The 27,042-nt window shown below is 40.8% G+C and overlaps 1 protein-coding gene across 1 annotated transcript in view; it reads left to right on the forward strand.

Annotated features, from left to right (window-relative positions):
• The window catches only part of BLMH (bleomycin hydrolase), a 46,909-nt gene that overhangs the window by 14,709 nt on the left and 5,158 nt on the right, over window positions 1-27,042 (forward strand). The window contains exons 7-11 of the mRNA XM_027567850.2: window positions 10,345-10,500; window positions 11,400-11,558; window positions 11,678-11,745; window positions 13,000-13,117; window positions 15,788-15,857. Coding sequence (XP_027423651.1) covers window positions 10,345-10,500; window positions 11,400-11,558; window positions 11,678-11,745; window positions 13,000-13,117; window positions 15,788-15,857 — 571 coding nt within the window. The remainder of the gene's footprint in view (window positions 1-10,344; window positions 10,501-11,399; window positions 11,559-11,677; window positions 11,746-12,999; window positions 13,118-15,787; window positions 15,858-27,042) is intronic.

Below are 27,042 nucleotides of genomic sequence, written 5' to 3' on the forward strand. Positions count from 1 at the left end.
AATTAAAAGATTTTTTAAAAAGAGTAAGGTTAAGGTTTTAAGTCTGGTAGCTGGGGGAATGCTGCTGTGGTTCATGCAAGTCAGAGAAACTGTTTTCATAGACCCCTGTGAAGAGGAGAAACATTGGCTTTAAAGTGTCTAGTCCCAGGGCACTGTCCACTGGAAATGGGTTTCAAGCATATGGAAGCAATTCTGGAGCTCAGGAAAGGGAACGATCTAGAAAATTGATAGTGATGATAGTACAAATGTCTGAAGCCTTGGGGATGATTTAAATCCCTGAGGGAAAATAGAAGGTGTTGTGAGCATGTTATATAAAGACACACATGTGAGTTGTGTCTTTCCACAGTGTCAACTTTATTCAGTCATAAAGCAAGATTAAAATAATTGTAAAGCAGGTTCAGGATTCCAAATTCAATGACATTTCACTGCATGTTTAATTTGGCTTCATACACATCACACAAGGCAAAGCACAATACGAAGTCTTAGAGCAAGCAAGATACAACAAGGGTAAGGAGTAAACAAATGCAAAGCCAGTCGGTGGGCACGCAGTTGAGACGAGGCCTCGGCCTGGTCAGGGTCACCTCTGGGCGTGTGCTACTCGTTATGTTCAAGCAGTGGAGAATCTGTTATGTTCAGAGATAAAACAGGCAGAGCCTTAATGGCAGTTGCCTTTTTAATTTGGTCAGATGTGAAAGGGTCAGCGTCTGGAGGGTCTGACAGTTTGCTGCAAAAATCCTCCATTTTTAGAGTTAATCAGCCGTGGGCCTTTTGCAGGCTTCCTCTGATTCTGCTATCAGTTCTGTGTGTCAGCCTGTGCTGGATTTGGCGATCCAGTTATGGAATGGTCTTGGCTACAACACCCTTGGCTGCTTATGTCACTGCTTGATGTAAGTCACTGCTTGACATGAATGACTCCATCTTGCTCTCTACAGGGGGATAGAACAGACCTGAGTAAAGATTTCTGGAAAATATCCATTTCCATAAAAGTGAGTGCCAGAACTATGCTGTGATGTAGGCACTGGTCATCAGTGTCAGATGTTGCAGACTGGTCAGAGAATATAAGCACGGAGAAAAGGCTGCTGATTTCCTGAATAGGGGTGTGTAGAACAGTGTCAATAAAAGGAGAAGGGAAGGAGCTAGATGGAGAGGAGTCAGGCCACAGCAAGAAAAGCAAGGCAGTATCAAGAAGCTTGGCAGTGAAGAGAAGGAAAAAAGTTGATACTCATTAATTCCACAAGTACTATTGGAGTACCTACTAAATATTAAGCATTTCTAAGTGCTGGGAGTACAGTGATGACCAAGACAGACATGGTCCCTGCTTTCATGGACTTTACATACTAGTGGAGGGAGACAGACAATACACAAGTAAATGAACAAGAAACTAATATGATACGTACTTTGAAGAACAAATAATACGATGATTGATGAGGTGGTCAGGAAAGGCCTTTCTGAGATCAAATTTGAGCTGAGACATGAGTAACAGAAAGACCAGCCATGCAGAGATGTGGATACAGAGCATACCAGACAGAGGGGACAGTAAGTGCAGAAGCCATGAGATGGGAGAAAGCTTGGTATTTTTGAAGAACAAAGGAAGGCAGTGTTGCTTGAGCTTGGAAAGAAGGTAGGGGAATGGTTGGAATGGGTCTCCTAGAGGAAAGGAGAACTGGCTTACATGCGTCCTACAAGCCAGGGTAATGAGTTTGCATTTTATTCTAAATGAGGTGACTATGGCAGTTAAAAAAAAAAAAAATCCCCTTGAGTGTTTTGAGAATAGATAGTAAAACAAAGAGAGAAAGTAGGGAGACTAGTTAGGAGGCTCTTCTGGTCATGTAAACGAGAGGTTATCGTGATTGGGACCAGGGTGGTGAGGGTGAGGCTGGAGAGAAGTAAACACATTTTGGAATATATTTCCAAAGTGAAGCTCTCAGGACTCGCTGAGGTGAAGGGGACATCAGGTGATGTCATGGTACCTTGAGGTGGAGGACTTGCAGATATGAGAGGTCTTTTGGCAGTTAGGGCAGTGTGAGGGAACCAGTGTGTGGAAAGGGCTAGCAAGCGCAAATGAGAAAAATAATAAATAATAAGGTTTTGGAGGAGGGAAAGAATAGATGTGGTCTGAAGTAGTGCTTTCAAACTTTAATGTGCTCACCAGTTCCCTAGAGAGCTTGTGAAAATGCAGATTGATTCAGGTCTGGGTGGAGCTGGAAAGTCTGCATTTCTAATTTATTTCTTTGATTCAAACACCACTCTAGAAGTAGCCTCAAAATCATTTGATGGGGCGCCTGGGTGGCTCAGATGGTTAAGCGTCTGCCTTCAGCTCAGGTCATGATCCCATGATCGAGTCCCACATCGGGCTCCTGGCTCAGCAGGGAGCCTGCTTCTCCTTCTCCCTCTGCCTCTCTCCCTGCTCATGCTCTCTCTCTCTGTATCTCTGTGTCTCAAATGAATAAATAAAATCTTTAAAAAAAAATCATCATTTGACTATTAGTTATTAGCTCTCTATATGAGCTCATTTAACATCACAGAAGGGCATAAACCTTTTAAGTATACTTTTTAATGTCTTTCCCTGCCTGAAAATAAATTTAATGCCTCCAGAAAAGTATTTCCTTTGCCTGCTTTTGCAGGCACAGGTGGGTGTCTTTTTTTTTTTTTTAATTAATTTATTTATTTTAGAGAGAGAGGGGGGCCTAGGAGGGGGAGAGGGGGAGAGGGAGAGAGCCTCAAGCAGGCAGAGCCCGATGCGGGGCTTGATCCCAGGATCCTGAGATCACGACCTGAGCTGAAACCGGAAGTTGGATGCTTACCCAGCTGCGCCACCCAGATGCCCCTTTTTGTTAACAGATTGTTGCCTTTCTTCCACTCCCCACTAGGAAGCAGTAGAGAGCTGTCTTCTCGTCTCCGCGTATGCGCAGTCACCAAGGTCCCTACTCCTTCCCTCTTGAAACTAGCTTATTTACCCACCACATGGAACTTTCTTCAAAGTTCAGCTGTTTTCTTTTAGCACTTTTGTATCCTATGGCTTTCTACTCTGTGATCAATAGGTCATTTTACCTTTAGAGCCTAATTCCTTGATCAGTAAGTTGGAGCAGATGATTTCTTAAGGGCACCATAGCTTTGCATTTCTGTAACAATAGAAGCAACTAATATTTCTGCAATGCTTTAGACTTTATTGTACACTCTCTCAACTACCCAGTGGTGTAAATACAAATGAAGATTCCAAGATTCTGTCACTTCTGTAGTGGTTCTAAGCACTGAAGTCTTTGAGCTCTGCCAGTTTTGCTCCATTGCAAGTAGTTGGGTGGTTATCTTTGAACCACCTTTCCATTCTAACCCTTCTCATTACTACAGTTTCCCCCATTCCGTGTTTGCCTGTAGCAGCTTTAAGCTCTCACCGTTGTATAGATTCATGACTGACAGTCAACCATTGCATCCTCCCTTCCTCCTCCCACTTGATGTCTGTCTCCCCTTGAGCCAGGGATGTGGGAATTGACGCAGTCCCACATCATTTGTCTTTAAAATTGAGATTCACACGTTCCATGCCTCATGTTTTCTGTGTCCTTTTTTCTTTTTCCATTCCCTTTATTGATTATTCACCATGTTAGACTTCAGCAAATCATTGAAAATGAACAGATCTCCCTGGGTACAGTATTTTTAGAGACCAATTATAATGGACCTTTTCTCATAAAATTAGACTTGAGAGGCGGAACCCTTCTTTATAATTTACATTCTGCCTACTTACAGGCTACATAATAGGTAATAATATAGGCAATAAATACAGAATGTGTATAAACTGCAAGTAGGACTTGGGCCTTTCTGACCCCAACTTGCAGCTTTTCTGATACATTGCAGGTTGGTCCACAAATCCACATTTTGAGGTTAGTTTAAACTCCCAGTAATTTTCATTAGCCAAGGATATGAAACCATAGAAGCCAGCTGGCCACAAGAGGCAGATAGAGATGCGACATAGGGCAACAGAGCTTCCCTTTACTCCCCAGAGTGTACAAGGGAAGGATCTCAGTGAATCCTTCACCAAGATCAATTTTTGGCATACCACTGCCCTCTTATATTTGGCTCATGTCACAATTTTAAGACAACATTCTCTAACAATCTGTATTTAAGGGAATAATTACAAACATTGGATTCTCCTGGATATTTTGTTGTTATCGTTGTTTTTTAAACTGTATTAAGAATCAGCGGGGTCACATCATTATTGGGTTGTGAGGTTAGAGAAAAGCAGAACAGTTCCCAGGTGTCACTGACACATAGAGCTCTCTGCCTTTGGCTTTCTAGCATTTTGGAAAGCCCATATTCCCTGAATCCACTCCCTTGGCTCTGTTTTAACACCTTTTGTCAGGTTGGTTCCGATACTAAATTTAATATAAAATCACAATTATGAGTCATCTCATCCAGTAAATATTTCTTTAATGCATATACCTGGTACTGTCTAGCTAGGCATTGGGGATTTAGCAGTGAACAATACAGACAGGAATTCCTGCTTTCATTTAGTTTACTTTCTAATAAGAGAGAGATGAATAAAATATATAAAAAGTATAATATGCCAGAAGGTAAGTGCTATGGAGAAAAATAAAGGAGAGAAAGAGAGAAGTGCTTGGATGGGGAGTGGATAATTTCAGTTGAAGTCACAAATATATTTCCCCACATGGACTAATTGTGGTTTTTCATATGTACTTATATTCTGAGTAATATGGTTGTAGCCTTACTTTATTCAGTTGTGTGTAATGACTTGTGTTCAATGTCTGGTATCTTTCTTTTGTCCTGAATGCCAAGTGCATCTTGCGAGAAGCAGGTGACACTCCCAGGTTGACCACCAGAGAGCAGACTTGGCTGTCCAAAGCTCTCTTGTCAGTTTTGTACCTTTGAGAACAGAGAATGTTATTTAAGAACAGCAGAGCCTCTTATCAAGAAGATATAGTATCAGGGCCTCTGGAGATTATACTTTGGAAATTTTTTTTTTGAAGTTGGAGTTCATTTAACTATTGTTAGTTGGCTTGGAACCAAATATTCTTTCCAGAGTGTTACACACTGACCTAAATGTGAATGACTTTGGATAATTTACAATCAGGGTAAACAAGTAATATAAAACAAAGCAACATTGTCTCAAATTATAGTTTTACTAAAATTCAAGAGAAAGAGATGACACTCTTATCCTCATTCATGCCTTATAGGCATCTTTAATAAAAATACAGATTTATAAAACATATGCATTAGGGCATAAGCATTTGTCTTGCAAAAGGATTCACCATAGAATCCATTTAAATGATAAAAATGAATTTCCACTAATGCATTTTTGGAGAGAAAGGAAGAAATTATTTAACATTTTTTCTTTAGATAGAGCCAAATGGACAGTAAGGTACTATGTAAATTATAGTGTAAAACATTTATATTTATATTTAAAATGTGTTTAAACAAATTCACCTAGTTGTCATAATCTTCACTGGGCCTGGCCCTAGCCTTTTGCTTTTATTGACCACTGCCTGGCAGAGCTGGATAAACCACCTTTGGTTGACTGAGAATTGATGAAAATGGTCTCACTGATCAATATGGCCATACACATGTGACAAATACTAGTTGGTAGTACACATCATTTAACAATGTGATAGTTACCAGAAAGGAGGGGGATGGGTGAAATAGGTGATGGGGATTAAGGAGTGCACTTGTCATGATGAGCACAGGATAATGTATGGAAGTGTTGGATCACTATATTGTACACCTGAAACTAATATAACACTGTATATTAACTGGAATTAAAATAAAAACTTAAAAAAAATGCCCATCATTTAAGTTTATAAAACCTCCCTTGTCTAAGCATGTTCTAAATGGACACTTTCATTGACATTGTCTTGAGCATAGTTACCAGTGACAGTGTCCTCCTCATGATGACAGAGTCCTAAGGTTGCCGTTAGTGACCTTGGTGCTGAGCAAATACAAATGATTCTCTAATCCATGTGAATCCCAAACAGCTCATTAATCCATGGTTAGAGTAGCTCAGTTACAGTTGCTAATAGGATGCCCTGCCTCTTTGGTGTTAGAAACCAACCTAAGAATGATATAGCATTAAGAGAATGGTGGTTTAAGGACCAGCTAGCTGTTCAGGCCCTTACAGTAAATACAAGTAAAGGAACATTCTCTCTTGGAAAACAACATAACAAAAGGAAAGGCAAGCATTACCTCTTCTGTTGATTAATCTGCTTCTGTTAAGATAGTAGAATCATGCTTTGTTTTCTATAATAACCCATGAATTAAGCTCTTTATCCTTAATTATTGGCCTGATGTCATAGGCAGGTCCTGTTCTTTGCTTTCTAGCTTTGGTTCAGAGCATAAGGTTGAACCGTGGTATCAGGTTCCAGTCTGTCCCAGGGCTTTTTGAGGCCTGGAATGCAGTGGGGATGATGAAGAGAAGTAAAGACATAGCAATTTCAGTTTTTGATGATAAATACAAATGCAGACTTAGAATTAGGAGATCTGGCATGAATGAGGAAGTCAGATAGGGACTGGGGTAGCTAATAAATTTCCCCAAAGGTAAATTTGGAGAAAGTTCTGGCTTCTGAAATCAACCACTCAGGGACAGCTCAGGAGTACCCAAAGCTAAGCTTTTTAAGTGGTCTTTCAGGTTGAAAGTGGTAGATGGGGATGGAGAGGCATAGATTATCTGGTGATTTCTCTAAAACAAAGGCAGGAGCAGATATTTCTGAAGGGAAAGGACCATAAAGTGAGGGAAGAATGTGGGTTCTGTCAGTTTAAGGACAACAGCGTTCTCCAGAGTAGGTGGTCCAAGAAGAGGAGGGGAAAGAGGGGTGTTTCTTACAGGTTCTAGCTTTGTTTTGTCCTCTGAGCTTTCCCTTTTGCCTGCTTTTAGGATTAGTAGGACATTATTTTAAAATAGCTCCACTGCTTCCAAGAATGACTGCAATATAGGTAGGATTGGCTACCCTAATCTTATCCATATTTAGTACACCTTAAAATTTAGAAGGACAGAGTTCAGAGATTACTTCATCCTAATAGAGAATTTTCCAAAGTGTAAGTATCTAGCCTATGAAATGAGAAAATAACAGTGTTACTTTGGGAGCCATTGTTCTTCCCTTAACTAGAGGGAAAAGAGAGAGAAATGTCCTTAATTATAAATGGAATTGATAGATGATGATTTACTTGTATAATCAGCTTGTGGCAGGTGTGAATCCATGATCTGTTTGTCAAAAATGGACTGGAGCTGGTGTGTTTGACTTAACTACCACCAAGTTTTGGATGTTGGAGTGTAGGAAAACATTGCCTATCCCTGTGAGTAAATCCTCAACCATCAGAATGTTTTTAAACAGAGCAGAAGCCCAGTTTGAACTCCTAAATTCAAATTTCACACCAGTCACTGGAGAAGAACTTTTAAGAAAACTGTTTTTAATGTGGTTCTTCTAGGGCTTGTTGGGATATGTCTAAGACCTAGTTACTGTCCCTACTGATTAAATCTAGTTGGGGGTGGGGGGAGGTCTTAGAGAAACATAAACGGCTCTATGGAATCAAATGTTAAATTCCTATGCCAGAAGTGTTCAGAGAAGGGAACAGTTAGTGTGAGCTGGAATAATTAATTGGTGAAAACTTTCTAGGGAAGGGGTATCCTGCACTGAGCTGTAAAGTATGGGAGTAGGATTGGGATCTCGGAACAGAGGAGACAACAAAATTATGAAGGTGATAGTGAGCTGAATGCATTCGGTGGACAGGAAAGAGAGACACAGACAAGCCTAGCTGAAGTGTGGGATCTATGATGGGAAATAAGGTTTGGTGAAGTTATAGGGAACCTTTAAAAACTGGGAAAGGCACATTAAAACCACAGTGAGATATAATTACATAACCACCAAAATGACATTAAAAATAGAATGTCAGGTATTGGGAGGAATGCAGTACAACTGAAATTTTCTTATTTTTTTTTTCTCTCATACTGACAAGTATGTAAATTCCTTAACCCCTTTGAGAACTGTGTGGGTTAAAATGTCCATAGTGGTTTTATTCACAGTTACCCCAAACTGCAAATAACTCATATGTCTCATCACCAGGAGAGTAGATAATATGTAATCTCTTTACACAGTGGAATACTACACAGCAATAAAGAATGAATTAGTAATACCCACAGCACTATGAGTGGATCACACAGGCATTTTGTCAACAAAAGAATGAGAGTATTGTATGGTGATTAACATAACATAATAAAATTTTAAAAAAAGAATGAGATACAAAAGAGAATATGCTGTATGAGTCCATTTATATGAAGTTAAAGGAAAGGCAGAATTAGTCAATGGTTATATAAGTCAAAATGGTAATTACTTTGGGGGAGGTGTGGGTTATTGATTGCAGAGGATCCAGGGAACCTCGGGAGCCCTGGAAATATTCTGTATATTAATCTAAATGGTAGTTACATGGGTATGTATGTATGTAAAAAGTTGACTAGAGCTGTATATTTCAAATTAATACACTTTACATACTTAATATATGTTATGTTTTAGTAAAAAAGTGGGAATAATTAGGTTCTGGAGTTTAGATTTGTTGTGGGAGGTAATAGGGAAGCATTATGGAATCTTGAATAAGGAAGTGACCGAAGAAACTGGTGCTTCTAAAATGATTCATCTTCTAATGATGTGGAGAATGGAACAATGTTCAGATCAGCTATTATATCTAGATCAGATATAGTGCTACATGCTATAGGAGAGACAAAATATCCATGACCCGATCCTTAGCCTTAAGAAGTTTATGCTCTTAGGTGCCTGAGAGGCTCAGTCGGTTAAGTGTCTGCCTTCAGCTCAGGTCATGATCCCGGGGTCCTGGGATCGAGTCCCACATTGGACTCCCTACTCAGCAGGGAGTCGGCTTCTCCCTCTCCCCCTCACCCCCGCTCATTCTCTCTCTCTCGCAAAAATAAACTGTTAAAAAAAAAGTAAGTTTATGGTCTTTTGGAGGACATAAGTTATATGAAACCCAGAAAGTTACAGTGATAAATGCTTGATTCATGGTGGTATGGAAATCAGATCTGAGTTCACTCAGTTCACTGAAATCAGATCTGAGTTCAACTCCTAATTCTGTCATTTATTAATTTTCTGACTTCAGTCAAGTTATTTATTCCCTAAAAGGTTGGTTTCCTTATCTATAAAATAGGAATAACGTCTGCTTTTGCTGAGAAGATTCAGAGATGTGGTATTCAAAGATTATAGTACAACACAGTAGACATTCAGTAAATGTTCCCTTTTCTTAAACCCTGTACCCATAGAGCAATACTTTTTTTGTTTTTTAAACAAAGTATGACCTTAGTTCAGATCATGGTTCTGGCACTTATTGGCTATGTCACCTTAAGTAGCTTACTTAATTTCTTTGTCTCAATCTCTTGGGGGAAGAAAAGGGAGGGGAAATTATACCGTGAGTGAGTGTTATGAGATTTAAGAGAACCTAGCAGATATGTAGTATCTAGCATGAAAGAGGCACACTAAGTAAATATAAGATCCATTTCTCTTGAATGTAATGGAGTATACAAATGTGTAATACAAATAATGCAGGTAATAAGTGATGAAATTGGATCAGAGTGGGTACTGTGGGGTGGAGAAAGGAGAGGCTCATCATATCATATTTTTAAAAGATATAGCAAATTTGATATAGCAGAGGAAGCTTTTCCATACTGTGACCTTATACAAGGTGTTTCTCTATGCTTCTATTTTTGTCTTTTTATAAGATGAAAACAATACAAAATATATCCTTGGATTGTAATGATGCTAACTTGAAGGTGTGACATTATTAGAAACTATGGTAGGATCTCATAACCCAAAAAATGATACCTTCCACTAGAAGTTATTCTTGTTCTAATAATACTTCTAATAGGCATTGTCACCCAAGCTCCAACTGAAAAGTTAACGTCTTTTCTATGAGTGGAGACCCCTGTCACAATCAAAGGAAAACCTAGATGCCTAAAGGGAAGGAAATCCATTTATAATGTGCACCATTATTTGTCACTTGAAATATAATCAGCAGAGCAGCAACCCAGGTCTTGTTGGGTATCAGTGGTGAGTGGTTTCTTTCTTGGCTAAAGGAGTTTAATTTGCAGGGCAAATACTAAGTACTAAATATTAACATTTCAGAATTGCATTGTTCAGACTGTTTATGAACTCACAAGTCAGCTGATCAAATCCTGGACATCAGCCTTCAAATTTTTGGAGCAGTGTTAGAGTTCCTGTGAAACTTCTGGCCTGAATTAGCTGCTGATTCCTAGTGTTTCCCAAGCTTGAGGAAAACAAAGAGGTAAAAAATAACACTTTTCCCTAGCCATTGCTCATTTGCCCCCCTTCTTTCTTCCAGATATTCCGAGTGGTGTGCATTTGTTTGGGTAATCCACCAGAGACATTCACCTGGGAGTATCGAGACAAAGATAAAAATTATCAGAAGATTGGCCCCATAACACCGTTGGAGTTTTACAGGGAACATGTCAAGCCACTCTTCAATATGGAAAATAAGGTTGGAGACTGGCACTGGCAGCCACTGGCTATTTACTTTCAAATACCTGTTGTCTACAAGGAAGGGTCTAAGATTCTTGAGCTAACATGCATGGTCATCAAACTGGACACTAAACAAACTATTTTCTCCTTTCCTCTTGAGGTATTTTATGTACCTAATGATAGAGTTGGTCATCTGAGGATCTGTCACCTTTCCCCAGTGCTCCTCTCCGGAAACTTCTGACTATAGGCCAGCAGTCAGTTTAATTCCCACACACTCCCCTGATTTGGGCCCAGAATCAATCTCAGGTGCAAGACAAGAAAAGGAGATTAGGTGTTTCTCGCCGTGAGTTCGGAGCACCTCTGTACCATGGACCTCACTGGGGACTTTGACATGGAAAGGAGCACTGTCCATCCTACTTTTTCGTGCTCTCTTCAGGTCTTCTCCGCCAATCTAGCCAGATAACCAGAACCTCTTACTTCCTTGGCATTTGGACCCTTCTATAAGCAAGTGGCTTTGTTTTGGGAGTGGAATCTCAGCTTGGTTGCTGTGTTGCTAGGAATTGAGCCTGTCTTGTAACTTGGGAACAGGAGTCTTAGAGTGATGGGATCTCCATCTTGCCTTATTCAGTGCATGCAATTCTTCAGAATTTGTTTTGGGGCAGTTCTTGCCAGTAGGAAAAACAAGTAGATGCAGTTCCCAAAGTGTGTTCCTTGCACTAACTAGATTATGCAAGAATCGCTCTTCACATGACTTTGCCACCTTTGGTTTCTTTGTTATTTAGCAAAGTATTTGTAATGTTTTTTCTTGCAAGCAGAAGTGATGAGTTTGATGCCCACATAAGAATTTGGAGGAGAGGTGAAGCCTTGTTTGAGGTTCCTGGCTTTATGTTCTAATCAACATGTTATTAATCTCAATAGATTTGTTTAGTGAATGACCCTCGGCCACAGCACAAGTACAACAGAGTTTACACAGTGGACTACTTAAGCAATATGGTTGGCGGGAGAAAAACTCTATATAACAACCAGCCCATTGACTTCTTGAAAAAGATGGTCGCCGCCTCCATCAAAGATGGAGAGGTTGGTATCATTTCTGTGTCTTCCCCATTAGGGTTAAAAACCTCTTCTCTGCTTGTTTGGTGTAAGAGGAAGACAGGATTTATGTTGACTTTCTTTTCTCCTCTTTCCTCTATTTCTAGGCTGTGTGGTTTGGCTGTGATGTTGGAAAACACTTCAGTGGCAAGCTAGGCCTCAGTGACATGAATGTGTGAGTACAAGAAATTTAAAATAGAAAATCATCTGTGGGCTGTTGTTGTTGGAGTGCACTCTTGGTACGAAATGACTCAGCTGAGGTTCACCCGAAGATTAAGGTTGGCCTGAGGGTGGGTCTCTCTCTTTCTATCTTGTAGAGTTTGAGGACTCATGGCATAAACTCCACATAACGTATATGCTGTAACCTGGGAAGTCAAGATCATACTTCATATTTAAGTTGAAGTTGTTGCATGTTCCTAAAAAGCCATCCTATATGAGAAAAACACTTAAAAAAAAATTGATTACTGTATAAATCTGCTCAGTACATTTGAGATGTAATGAAGGGTTTTCCAGACTTCTTGTTTGCTATTTCATCCTTCTTAACTACTACTCTTACTTTGATGCCTTATCTATTTTGTCGTTAAGACTACTAGGACTAATTTGCATGCATACTCTGAAGCATGCCTCCTGGTTGTTTATGGCAGTGAAGGTTCATTTGCTAACTAAATCATGCAGAATTCCTTGACTATTAAAATAAACCCCTTTATGGTTTCTTACCATTACTTATGAGAAGTTGAGTAAATAATTAAGAACAGAGAAGAGAAATCTGAAAGAGAGAATTCATGAATTTTTTTAACTTTGACAATATTCTCCAATATTTTTGACATTATTTGTTTAAATTTCACTATCAGTAGTGGTCTAAATGAGCTCAGAAACTGGATGGTTCTGAACTGGGTGGTTCAGCTCAGGAGAGACTTTTTTTTTTTGAGAGGGAGGGGTAGGGAGGGGCAGAAGGAGAGAAAGAATCTTACGCAGTCTCCATACCAAGCACCAGCCTGATGCAGGGCTCGGGGTTCCATCTCACAACCCTGAGATCATGACCTGAGCCGAAATCAAGGGTTGACACTTAACCAGCTGAGCCACCCAAGCGCCCCAGAAGAGATCATTTTTTGAAGAAGTTACTTCAAAAGATTTTTTTTAAGGTTTTCTTGCCAAAATAACCAATACAAACTCATCTTGTCAGCCTTTGAGATGGGGCATTTGTTTAATTACTTCATATTTTCCTCAGTACGCTTGTAGCACATAGAGAATGGAATCCCATTGAGAGACCAAATTCTGCATGTATACCATATTCTCTGAAGAGCTACAGCCCATATTCATTTGGAACTGTGGAGCTCCTTCAGTTTCTTTTATGTTCCTTTTACAACCAGAAGCCAGTTTTCCCCCTTGATTGTACTGTCTTTATTCTGTACTACCATTCTTTTTACAGCTATGATCATGAGTTAGTGTTTGGTGTCTCCTTGAAGAACATGAATAAAGCTGAGAGGTTGACTTTTGGTGAGTCACTTATGACCCACGCCATGACCTTCACTGCTGTCTCAGAGAAGGTATGACCCTCAGCATGCTTACTGCAGTGTTTGCACAGATGGACCTACATTCTCCTGTAGACTGTTACCTAACAGAGCTTCATTCATGTGTTTTCTGTTAAAAGTTAGCTTCTAAGCAAGACACTGTACTCACATCAGTTGGGGTTTGGCTGCATGCTCAGAGGTAATAAAAATAGGAACTTTCCATGAGGAACAGAATTTGGGTCAAAAGGGAGTAAGGAAGTAACAGCTTTGCTGTGACTTTGGAAGTTCTTGATGTGAAGAGAGGTCAGCGAGAGAACCTGGGGGAGAAGATAACTTCTATGTATAAGGAATTAAAATATGCCCTGAAAGTGTTCATATCTTGATGACTTATATTTTCAGACTTACCTTCTTTTCATTTGTCATTCAGATTCTTCTGCAGTAAAATGTCAATAACAGTAATCTGTGGACTCCTTGCCCATTACTGGATTTATACAGAGCTATTCAGGAAATTGGATATGAAGTATTTAGAGTTTCCTATGAAATACTCTGAATAGTAAGATCACTGTTTCTAGAACCTAGTGTTGGAAACAATAACTGAAATTTTATCTTTCACAAATAAGCTTCCCCATTTCTAGGCTGTAGAGTGTATATTTCACTCCTGTGCTCATGGATCATAGGAAAAAAAAATTTTAAACTACTTTAATTCTTTACCACTACAAAAAAAAAGATGTTCCTTTTCTAGTCAAATTACTGGAAACAAAGTCACAGAATAACTACCTTGACAAGCAAAGTGTTAGAAAGCATTTTTCATAAAATACTATTAAAAAAAGGAACAAAATACTAAAGTAAATAAAATACTAAAATACTTAGAACAAAATACTAAGTGGTTTATATTTTATATTTTTATATTTATTTATATTTTGTTTGGACCTGCTGTATTGGATTTTAACAAAAGCTCCTTAAATTAAAGTTAAACTTTTAAATTATTTAGAGAATTATTAAAAAACAAAAATAAATGAAAAACCTGTAATTGCCAGGAGATGTTCAGTTTTTTTTTTTTTAATCATTTTCCATCTCTGTTATATTCCTAATTTTCAGAAATAAAAATCATACACACTGGGTCATTTTCTCTGGAACTTCCATTCTTTGATTATAAACATGCCATTTTTATGGCTTATAAACGTGCCATTTTTTTCCTCAGGGATATGGAGCTACTTTATATGCTAATAGTATAAAGCAGAATTTATATTACCACAATTGGAATTCTATATTGAAATCTCTCTCTTCCCTCTAGTTTGTGTTTTTGACTACCATTACTAATTTGCACTGCGTTTGAATAATTATGCAAAGATAAATGCTAGTAGCTCTATTCTGGGATATCCTTTCTTGGTTGCTGATTTCTTGGAATCCCTATGGTGGAGGTCCAGGTATTATTCCATATGTGTAGATGACACAGAGAACAGTTCTGTCTAGGTCATGCACAAATTCATTGGCCAAGGAGAAAAAACATTTGCAGACTCATTGTAGTAAATGACCTTAGGTGGTATAGATTCTAACAGTATATTTAAAAGGAAAGTAAAAATGTACTACAATGGGGGGAGTAGAAAACCAAAACAGACATCTGATAGGCTAACTCCAGAATGTATAGTTTAATTATGTGGTTTTGAAGGTACCTGGGGCCCAGATTAAGAGGTAGTACAGATAAGGGTGTTTGAAACTTGTTGATTTGATTGTTGGCTATTTCTGAGACTGAAAATTACTGAGATCTAAGAAAACTGTCAAGAGAAAAATCAGATCCCATGTAGATGAGACTCATGCAGTTATATGCAAGTAGGAGTTGACAGATGAAATCATTAGGAGCCAGCTCTCTTCTCAAAGATTTGAGTTGTTTTGACATCAGCAAATGCCCTGGGTAAATGTAAAAGATAAAAGTCTTCCCAAATGGAGCCTTCCTCTATCCTTCTCTGTGTTACTGTAGTAAAGGTTATGAATGAAGGTTATCATTAAGTGTCATTCTCCCTTTAAGAAGATTATAATTGAGTTCATTTCATTAATGAAGACAAAAGAGGGAGAACAGTAGAACTGTCTGGCTTTTGTTTTACGAAAGTAGTCTTTTAACTTTCGCTTTGCCATTCAGTCTCTATTGTATTAAATTCAGTATTTGTGTAACTGAATCATTTTTAAAAGCGCACATTTGGAGCGTATCATTACTTGGTTCCACTAAGTAGAAAATTAGGCAGTATGATGAGAATGTGTTTGTTTTCTTTTTAAAACTCTGACTAGGTCTTAGAGTCATTTCTAAAATGAATACAGTGGGAAGCCTTTACAGAGAATGCTGTTTGATTAAAAGCAAGGGTCCCTGGTTTTCAGATGGTATTCACCACTTTTAGTAATTTAATATTTCATATTGTCACCCAGGTAGCAATTTAATACGCTTATTTTTGGTGTAGAATATAATGTAAAGGAGAAAATAGTATTTGTTGTTTTGTTACATGTATTGCATTTTTACTCCCAAGAGAGTTAAACCTCACTTCTATTAGAGTATCCCTTTAGTTATAGTAGAGAATATATGGCCCTGACCATGTATATCATGGCTGTGTAGAGAAGACTGTTTCTTCTGAGTGGCTGAAGAAGGGCTAAAATTACATGACACCTCAGCAGGAGGGATCTGTTTCAGACTATACATTGTTATCCACTCTTTTGCAGGATGATCAGGATGGTACATTTGTGAAATGGAGAGTGGAGAATTCATGGGGTGAAGATCATGGCCACAAAGGTGAGCTTAGTCTGGTAATGCTAACTCAGCGTGACTGGAGTCTGCACTACTCTCTGCCTCCTAAGAGATATGGGTAAAAGGCTGCCCTAGTGTGTAGCATTTTTCAGTAATTAGTTCATTAGCTAGACTATTCTACAGAGAATCTGAGGATCTCGTTTGCCTCCATGATCCCGATGGCCAGCATGTTGTGCCTGAACCCACAGTTGATTCTGAGACCAGTATATGCTGGTATTCATTCCAAACCATGTTGACCCTACTAGACCTCTTTGTACCAGAACCACTTGACCAATGAGAAAGTTGAGTTTCCTTTGCCAGGACGCTTGCTATATATAGCATTTGGTGTGTTTTCATGTACTGCACTAACTCTCTAGAAAGTCAGAACCTTCTGAGTGGGAGAATGGGATTGGCAAGAAACTTTAGCCATTTATTGGAGTCTCCTTAGAAGTTGTGAAGTCCAAAGAGCAGACGAATGCTCTGCTTACCGTTTAGAACTGTTCTGTTCTGACATATCAAAACCCAGGCCGAAGTCATAAGGAAATTATAGTAATTAGGCTTAAAAAGCTAACAGGTAATATGAGTTATAGAAAAGTAAAAAATATGTATATAAGCAAAATGAAGAAAATAAAAATGTAAAGTAATCCTATCACCCAGAGATCACCATTGATTAACAGTTTAGGGTATATTCTTGCAAATTTTTTTTAAAGATTTTATTTATTTGAGATGGAGAGAGAGAACGAGCACACGTGCATGCACAGGAGCAGGGGGGAGGAGGCAGAGGAAGAGGGAGAAGCAGGCTCTCCACTGAGCAGGGAACCCAACATGGAGCTCCATCCCAGGACCCTGGGATCATGACCTGCGCTGAAGGCAAATGCTTAACCAGCTGAGCCACCCAGGCACCCCATATACTTGCAAATTTTTGAGACCATACTTTTTAAAGACAACTTTTCATAGTAGATAAAACCCTTTTAAGGTGTTTTTTAAGATTTTATTTATTTGAGAGAGAGAAAGAGAGAGAGAGAAAGGAGTGGGGGGGGAGGGGCAGAGGGAGAAGCAGGCTCCCCGCTGAGCAGGGACCTTGATGTGGGGCTGGATCCCAGGACTCTAGGATCATGACTTGAGCCAAAGGCAGACGCTTAACCGCCTGAGCCATCCAGGTGCCCCTGAGGTGTTTTTATGCCTTAATTTTTAGGGTTTCTTTTTTTTTTTTTAAGATTTTATTTATTTATTTGACGGAGAGAGACGCAGCGAGAGAGGGAACACAAGCAGGGGGAGTGGGAGAGGGAGAAGCAGGCTTCCCGCCGAGCAGGGAGCCCGGTGCAGGGCTCGATCCCAGGAATCCTGGGATCATGACCTGAGCCAAAGGCAGACGCTTGATGACTGAGCCACCCAGGCAACCCAGTTTTTAGAGTTTCAAACCCAAAGTGGCAACCACCATAGAGTATTGGGCGAGAGAGCGTGACATGCATGTGTGTTGGTGGTATTTTGTAGCAGCTCCTTACCAGAGTCCATAGTCTTAACATTTAGCCAGTGAATTCTGGCTAGGGAAAATGCAATAACCACAGCTTACTAGACTAGCTAGAAGACTGAGAAGAAGTAGGTAGGGAATCCTGTGAGAGATACCCAAACATTTGGAATCAAACTTCAGCACATATCCCACCAACCAAGGATCAGCCAGAAATTTCCTTACTAAATAAGAAAAAGAAAATAGAGATCTTAGCAACTCTTTGCCTGTTGCCGTTTAGATAGTGATTTCCCAACTGTTTGTCAGCCCTAGGATTTCCAAGGGTAAGAGGTTGGGGGCAGGGGGGGCGCGGCGCAGGTTTGGAAGTGAGCTGATGTCATTTATATTTGAAAACTACTGGGCGCCTGGGTGGCTCAGTTGGACGACTGCCTTCGGCTCAGGTCATGATCCTGGAGTCCCTGGATTGAGTCCCGCATTGGGCTCCTTGCTCGGCTGGGAGTCTGCTTCTCCCTGTGACCCTCTTCCCTCTCGTGCTCTCTCTCTCTCATTCTCTCTCTCTCAAATAAATAAAATCTTAAAAAAAAAAAAGAAAACTACTGTCTTAGAAGAGTCTATTAACCTCCCTGTTGAACTTGACTTGAGTATGCTGTGATTCAGCAGCACAGGCCAAAACCTGGAAGCCATTTAATTTGTTATTCTAAGTCTTTCCATCTCCGCATGATGTGATCCTTGGTGGATTTTGGCTGACCATCCCTGGGATCTGCCATGAAACTCGGCAGTTCAGTGTTTCTATGTAAACAAATACAAGCACTGTTAGTGCATTTCTGTTCATCATCAGTTGGGTGTGCCCCTTCTGTGATTTCTGCAATTGTTCTGTGGTTATGGGCTGCTTGTTATATTAACTTATGAATTAAAGTGCAGTATATATCTAAATTGGTGATTCCTTATATGATGAATTTTATTTTAAGGCAAATATACATTGGGATTAGGTGGAGAAGGGTAGAAACCTTAACAAACTTAGCAGAAAAATCAAGATAACTCATCATTTAGTTACATCTGCAAATTGGTAGTAGTTAAGAAATGGATGCAAAGGAATAACTTGTCTTGAATTGGAAGGATTTGATATTTGTAACATTTTAAAACATAGGAGATTGCTTCAGATGAACCTCTGTAGCTTCTGTTTCATTTTTGGTCTAATTTGGTCCCTGTAATTGGGTTTGTTATCATAAAGGTTAGTGTTTAGGAAAAGGACTACAGTTATGGTTTAGATGAGCCTGGATCTGTTGGCTTGCTTCCATGATATTTTTCCATCTGTAACAGTCACTCGGTTTGTAGATTAGTGGTGTGTTTTTTGTTGTTTTTGTTGACCTGTCAATAACCAGTGTTGTGGCTTGACCAGCCCTTGTGGTTTTTATTCTGATTGCAAAATGCCCTTCAGCAATAACCATCAGGAAACTTTGAAAAAGTAAAGATTTATTGCTTACAGAATCTGGAAATTACACAGTTCACCTGGGGCCACACAAGGTTGCGGGTAGACAGAGAGCATGCACGTGCCTGGAGTTCTGCTTTAAAGCGGGTTGTGGGTGGAAGACTAGGGTTTCAAAGGCTCACTGTTTATTGGTGAATTTAAAACATAAGAGCAGGAGCTTAAAGTGTGGGAAGAGAAGAAGCAAGCGGCCTAAATGGTCAATTATCAGAATCAACTAGGATCTCTAAAACAAAGGAGCCTCAGTGGGGGGAGGTGGCCTGGCTCTTTAGTCATGTGGCTGGCGATGTGTTTGAGTTAGCCATCTTTGTCTCGGATGCCTTGGCAGTCAAAGCTTAAGTCGGCAACTTGAATTACAAAAAAGAAAGAAAAACAACTATCAGGGTTTACACTACGTGGTGATATCCACTTAACGCATGTTAAGTCCGGCAAATGCTCTGTTTTGTGTAGTGTGAGTTATTGTCTTTATTACTTTGAACCTAAATACCTACTCTTTTTTTTTTTTTTAGATTTATTTATTTATTTGAGAGAGAGAGAGAATGAGAGACCTCGAGAGAGCAGGGAGGAAGGGCAGAGGGAGAGGGAGAGAAAATCCCAAGCAGACTCCATGCCATGCGCAGAGCTGACGTGGGGCTCAGTCCCACAACCCCAGGATCACAACCCCAGCTGAAACCAAGAGTTGGAAGCTTAACCAGCTGCGCCACTAAGGTGCACCCCGAAATACCTACTCTTAAAGAGGATTCTGGGCCACTTGGTTATTTTTTTTCCCATTCAACTGTACCTCTTTAGAAGTTTTGTTTTTGCTGACTTACTAATTCCATTATGCTGAGAGAGCTGAGGTCTTGATTCCTGTGATCTGCCTGTAATCCTTCTTGGTGAAATCTTCAGCTATCTAGTTAAGGTTAAACTAAGTTTTTTGTTGTTCTTGAATAACTGAGCAGAGCATTTCAGTAGAGAACTAAAAGATATGAGCTGAGTGGGGGTAGGGAATAGTTCATTTAAAGCCAAAATTATTTTCATGTATTTCTTGGGGGGGAGGGGCAAAGGGAGAGGGAGAAAGAGTCTTAAGCAGGCTCCACGTCCAGCATGGAGCCCGACGTGGGGCTTGGGGCTCTGTCTCACGACCCTGAGATCATGACCTGAGCCAAAATCAAGAGATGGATGCTTAACTGACTGAGCCACCCAGGCACCCCTTGGCAATGTTCTTTTTTACTTAACCGGAAAGAAGGAAAGAAAATATGATCTAACTTAATTAGCACACTTGGCCTGACCTTAGAGGGTATGTGTAGTATGTTATTATGCTGATGATAGGTATTCACCCCAGCGAGGCCCTCCTGTCTGTCAGCCTGGTGGGCACTGGCCAGCATGTGTGAGGCAGAACCTCTGTGCTCTCTCAGGAGACAAAACAATCTTAAACAGCATTGCTAGGATTTTGTTTCTCTAGATAACATTGTTAACAGTTTGTTACTATTCTCTTTGGGATTTCTGCCTGTTAAGATTGATGGTTTCTGAAAAAGCAGTGTTGATGATACAAGCTAGATATAAACACAGCAGAGATACTTAGGCATGCTGCCCTTGCCCTCTGCCCAGGCCTGGCTTTGGTCTTCCCCATTGGTTATGTTCATGGCCTTTCTTACACAGAGATGACTAAGTAAATCGAATAACCTGTTTACCAAAACGGACAAAAGTACCTTCTGACCCCAAGAGACATAAAAAGAGGAATTAATTCTTGTCTTACTGGGGCCAGTGGGTTACTTCCTATTGGTGAATTCCAGTATTCTTAGTCAGTGGGACTGAAAATTGGATATATATCTAACATGTTGTATTAGCAACATGGCTTTCTTTTTTTACCTGCTTCTTAAAATACTTGGCTGTGCATTTTTTTTTTTAAGATTTTATTTATTTAGGGCGCCTGGATGGCTCAGTTGGTTAAGCGACTGCCTTCGGCTCAGGTCATGATCCTGGAGTCCCAGGATCGAATCCCACATCGGGCTCCCTGCTCAGCAGGGAGTCTGCTTCTCCCTCTGACCCTCTTCCCTCTCGTGCTCTCTATCTCTCATTCTCTCTCTGTCAAATAAATAAATAAAATCATCTTTTAAGATTTTATTTATTTATTTGACAGAGAGAGACATAGCCAGAGAGGGAATACAAGCAGGGGGAGTGGGAGAGGGAGAAGCAAGCTTCCCACGGACGCTCAACGACTGAGCCACCCAGGCGCCCCTTGGCTGTGCATTTGGTACGTTTATGGATCATATCAGAAATGGAGGGGTGCCTGGCTGGCTCAGTCAATAGAGCTCTGACTCTTGATCTCGGAGTTGTGAGTTCAAGCCCCACATTAGATGTAGAGATTACTTAAAAAAAATAAAAGTCTTTAAAAAAAGGTGGATGGGGTGCCTGGGTGGCTCAGTCAGTTAAGTGGCTGCCTTCCGCTCGGGTCATGATCCCAGGGTTCTGGGATCGAGCCCCGCATTGGGCTCCCTGCTCAGCGGGGAGTCTGCTTCTCCCCGCCGCACCCGCCCCCCCCCCCCCGCCTGCTGCTCTGCCTACTTGTGGTCTCTCTGTCAAATAAATAAAATCTTTAAAAAAAAAAAAGGTGGATTTCACAACTGGATGAGGCAACAGATCTTGGGAGTTGTGACATTGTCTTTCATTTTGAAAAGTTGGTAGGCTTATTAGAGTAAAATAGTTTGTAAAACATTTAAGAATTTAAAATAGAGGAAATTACCTTCAGTGCTTCTCTCTCTTAGAAATTCACCTGAAAAGACCACACTCTTTAAGCCAAGATAACTGTAGGTCATCCAGCTAACGGGATTGAGCCGGAAGTATAATTCAGACGATCTGACACTAGAGCCTATTTTCTTAACCACGAAACTCTGCTTCCTCTCAGCTTCTCTGTTCCAGTAGCATCTACTCCACTCATGGGAATAACAGATTAATTCATGATCTTTGGTGATCAGATACTAGTGGTGGAGGGAACATATAAAACTATAAAGGATCTAGAGACCTCATACATGTCTCATGCCAGGAGAAGGGGCTCATGGAGTACCATTTATGGCTAGGAATCTGAAGAAGGAGGGAGGGATGGGGTACCCAGTGAAGGTTTATGTTCAAATATAGCACATTGTGAGTTGGGCAAGTAAGAAAACTCTAGCCACCTATTATTTCCCAGAATTATTGTGTCCATGCTGCTTTATAATATGTTGGGGTTTTTTTTCCTTAACTTTTTATCATGGATAATTTCAAGCATCTATGAAGTAAACAGAATAGTATTAAGGAACTCCCATGTGCCCATTACCCAACTTCAATAATTATCAAATTCTGGCATGCATATAACAAAGTGTTTGAGAGAGTCAATAAATTGAATTCTTGGATGGTCTTCCTAATGAACCATTTTTATTATGGAACTTGACTTCTTTATGATTGGTTCACTTAATCATGAGATATATTTTAGTTTTAAAGTCTGATACAGCACAGCTCTGAACATGGAACTATCATGACAGAGTTCTTCATGTCCATTAAGTCTAGTTTCTTAATATACTAAATAATACAACCTTAAAGTGAGGGTAGGGAGGATATTATTTCCTAAATCTGCAGTGGTCACTGAAAGAAAATATTTCTTTCTTTTTTTTAAGATTTTATTTTTTTAAGTAATCTCTACACCCAACGTGGGGCTTGAACTCACAACCCCAAGATCAAGAGTTGCATGCTGTACCAGCTGAGCCAGCCAGGTGCCCCAGAAAACATTTCTTTGAAAATTTTTGTCTCTCCAATTTTTATTTTGAACCAAGATTAGTTTTTCATTTTTCAAATTGCTTTTGTGCCTTTCAGATACATCAACATTTAAAATTGTTTTTAACCCACATTCTTCATCTTTTCTTACAAATAGCCTCTCTGTTCCTGATTTAATTTTAGTGAAATTTCTAGACTTCCTCCTAAAAGAGAGTCTTGACTTCCATCAAAGAGACTGACATATTAGAGATTAATCTGGAAAGAAATTTATGTGGGTGATTCCTATTATATCTGGACTTCTGCTGCTTCCTGAAAACTAGCCTTACCAGCCAAACTATTCCATATGATTTTGGATATCTAGGCAAAAAAGTCATCATATTCTTCATCTAATGTTATATTTTGGAACCAGGAGACACAGTTACTACTTTCTTTTTTTCTTTTTTTTAATTTTTTATTTATTCATTTGAGACACAGAGATACGGAGAGAGAGAGAGAGCCTGAGCAGGGAGAGAGGCAGAGGGAGAGGGAGAAGCAGGCTCCCCACTGAGCCAGGAGCCTGATGTGGGGCTTTGATCCCAGGACCCTGAGATCATGACCTGAGCCAAAGGCAGACGCTTAACCATCTGAGCCACCCAGGTGCCCCGACAGTTACTACTTTCTTGATTATAGATCCTGGACAGTAATTTAACTCTGTATAGTTTCAATTTCTCTATCAGTAACATGGATAATTTCTGTTTCCTGATGAGGTCCTACAGTTTGTATATAGCCATCAAATGAAATAATGTATGAAAGCATGTTTCCAAACTGTGTGCTGCCACACAACTCTGAAGAGTTTAGGGGTGCCTGGGTGTCTCAGTCGTTAAGCGTCTACCTTCAGCTCAGGTCATGATCCCAGGGTCCTGGGATCGAATCCTGCATCGGGCTCCCTGCTCCACGGGGAGTCTGCTTCTCCCTCTCCCACTCCCCCCTGCTTGTGTTCCCTCTCTTGCTGTCTCTCTCTCTGTCAAATAAATAAATAAAAAATCTTTAATAAGAACTCTGAAGAGTTTAATGAGTATTCCATATTTCTGTCAGGGGTACTCAGTATATATAGTTCATAGCATCTTTATAAGAATTCAAAATTTGCTGATGCATTTGTATTTTTCCTCATGGCATCAAGGTAGAGTAACTCGGGATATGAGCATGGGTGATTATACCCATGTTGTATGTGAAAAACTGAAACTTACTGAGAGGTTTTCACTGACTTGGATTGCACGGTGTCAGAGATAGAATTGGGATTCAGATTTTTTTTTAAAGATTATTTGCGAGAGAGAGTGCACACATGCAAGTTGGGGGAGGGGCAAAGGGATACACTCCCCAAGCCTATCACGGGGCTCGATCCCAGGACACATGAGATCATGACCAAGAGTGGGACACTTAAGCAACTGAGCCACCCAGGCTCGTTGACAGAGACAGCTTCCCTAAAAATGTATATTACCTATAAAAGATAACGTATTATTTGCAGATCTGTTTGAGATTCAGTTTTGTATATCAAGCACAAATAATGTAAATTATAGGCAATATTGAGCGGAATGTACTGAAATAAGAGAAAATTATATGAGCTAGAAGCAGAGGTTTCTGACTTTCTGGAAAGGAGCAAGATACAAATTTGTTATGTCACCTCGGGGTTTTCATGGAAAAGTGCTACTGTTATCACCTGGGTGTCAGAGTTCCTTCAGAGGGACCTCTCGTCCTCCATCTTTATTAACCAAAAAGCCTGCATGACTGGGGCTGAAAAAGAGTGCGCATGAGTGGAACAGAGCAAGCATGCGCTCTGAGGTTGACTGCTGCTTCCCTATCAAAGTGTGTGACTAGGAAAGGGCTGCCGTTTGTGAGAGGGGACAAACTATGGCACCATAGCTCCTTTTGACCTGTGACCAGGCCTCAGTCTCAGGGACAAATCTCCTCACACTCACATAGAGTTTTGTGCGTGTACTTGCTTTCTCCTGTGGGGAGGATCTCCTGTTTTCACCTGATTGTCTCCACGGGGTACTTGCATTGGTTGGAGAAGGATAAAGGGGAAACACTGGTGCCAGACCGCCTGGGTCCTGGCAGTCTCACCTGTTGGCTGTATGACCTTGGTCATGGTATTTAACCTTCCAAAGCTGTACATTTCTGATCTATAAAATAGGGGTAATAATTGTACCTCCCTCCTAGGGTTGTTGTGAGAACCGTGCCAGGCATATAAGGAGTGCTCAAAAATATTAGCTGTCATTGTTCCGTCGTTAATGTTACCGGTGGACAAATGAAGGCAGAAAAAGAAGGCCCCTTAAACGTTCCCTTCTGGAGGAGGGCTGTTTAACTTGCCCACACCTCCAGTTTCAGACCTTGAAGAATTCAGGATCGTAGTGTGACCATTGCGCTACCTCACCAGCTTACCGGATGGACGGCTCGTCACGCAGGCTTAGTTTCATGAGAGAAAGCAGCGGAGGTGAATAAGCCTAGTGCTGAGGAAAAACCATTAGCAATAGCTTCACCTCACATTTATCGATGGGATGCAGAGAACCGTGCACAGACCACGGTGGAATGAATGTTGGACCCTCCGAGGAATTTACACGCATTCACCAGGGACACAGGAGGGGGACTTGAAGAGGGCTGTGATGGGGCAGAAGTGGCATTCGTGGTGTGCTCCTCAGACTGTAAGATCCGGGGTTAAGTAGCCCCAGAAAGGCAAGAGAAGAGACGACTTCTCCAAGAAGGCAGGTGACTGAGAAGGAGGAAGAACTGGAGAGGGCCCCCTCAGTGGGGAGGCAATAGGAGGGCCCTGAAGCTTCGGTGGGGGAGGGGTTAGCGAGAAGTCAGGGGACCACCTGGCGTCAGGGAGAACTTGGTGGTGAATAGTGCTGCCGCGGAGCTGCCAGAAAACGAGTCGAGGGAAAAGGCTCTGGGCGGGTTTTAGAGAGCGAATGGAAGCCCAGCTGTCCCGTTCTACCACGTCGGCTGCACTACCAGTCCCTTCCAGTGCTAGCTGCAGTGAGGGGACGGGACAGTTGAGGTTGCAAATCTCGCTCCATATACAGTGTTTGTAATTTATTATAAGAATAAGTAAAACATAAACACAAGAGTAAGTGCAAAATAACGTAGGGGATAAATTGCAAGGTAGACGGTGGGTGATTGGAACTGTGAAGGCTCCTTAGTGAGTCTGCAAGGAGGAATGGAGTTTTAGGAAAGGTCATGACTTTTTTGGAAAGGAAGTGGGAGGCCAGCCAGAGAAAGGGTAGCTGAAAAGAGGGTAGCACTTGGCATGCTTCGGGTGCATGCTTCAGGTAGGTCTGAGGAAGGAGGCCAAGAAAGAGTGTGAGCTTTTGAGGAGATCAAAAAGCAAGCTTTGCCTGAAACAGGAGTAGTGACAGAGAGGTGTCAGAGAGGTCATCGAGTTTCAGTGGGAAAATAGACCCTTGGGGTCATCTAAATCTTTCGTCTCCTTCCATTGTTAGAGACCTGGCAGAATTGTGTGTGTTCTCAGGCTCATCTGGATCGTGCTTACTGGTCCAGGGACTTCTCCAGAGAAGTCTTGACTGGTTGGTACGTTGCCTTCTCTCCTCAGAGGCCCAGAGGCAGACAGGCTTCTTCTAGACTCCTTAGAAGAGGACACTTTCTCGGAAGCATATGCTTCTGCTCTTTGAACTTGGTTGTGATTTGATGGTTTAAAAAAATACATCCCATAAACCAAAACAACCCTCTTTCCCTACCATATTTTTCACTCTGTAAGTTCTCTAGCTTTTGTTTCTGAGAAAAAGCCACAGGTAATATCAAGCTGTAAGAATATCTCGTATCAGTGAAAGGTTCGGGAACACCCAGCCCATCCTGTTCTGTCTTCTAAATACATGCACCCGGAACCCATGACGTCTCTTTGATTTAAAGATACAGAATGCCTCATAAGCAGCCACTGGGCACATGACGTGACCTTTGATGAGGAATGTGTGAGCAGGTGGAGTCGGTGCCAGACAGGTGCCGGAACTAGATGATGTGCTATTACCTGTTGCCTTGGCCCCAACTGCCAAGTCTCTGAATGCTCTAGAGGAGGGGGCTGAGCCCCATGGCAAAGACTGAATTCGAAGACCTAGGTTTGAACACGGGCTACATGACTTTAGACAATTCACCCCAACCCTTCCTGCCTTGTAGTGTTGTTGTAGGATTAAAATCAAAACAAAGACAGTGGATGTGAAATTGCATTGTGAAATGAAGCTCCCTGCAGACTTATGTGTATGCTTTTGTTTCGCTTTGCTTTCTAAAGTGTAATTCTTGTAATAAATCATAAAATCACGTTGTTCCAAAATCAAATTACAAGAAAGCATATGAAGAGAAATCTTGTCTCTGTCACTCTCCACTCCCTTCCCCTCTTTCAGGTTACCGTTTCTGTTAGTTTCTCTTCAGTTCTGAGTGTGGTTTAGTGCATCAAAGGTAACACACTGTGTTACCCTGCCTGCCTCTGGCTCTCACTTCACTCAACAGCATGTCTTGGAAGC

The sequence above is a fragment of the Zalophus californianus genome, chromosome 16 (genome assembly GCF_009762305.2).
Source record: "Zalophus californianus isolate mZalCal1 chromosome 16, mZalCal1.pri.v2, whole genome shotgun sequence".
Classification (NCBI taxonomy): Eukaryota; Metazoa; Chordata; class Mammalia; order Carnivora; family Otariidae; genus Zalophus; species Zalophus californianus.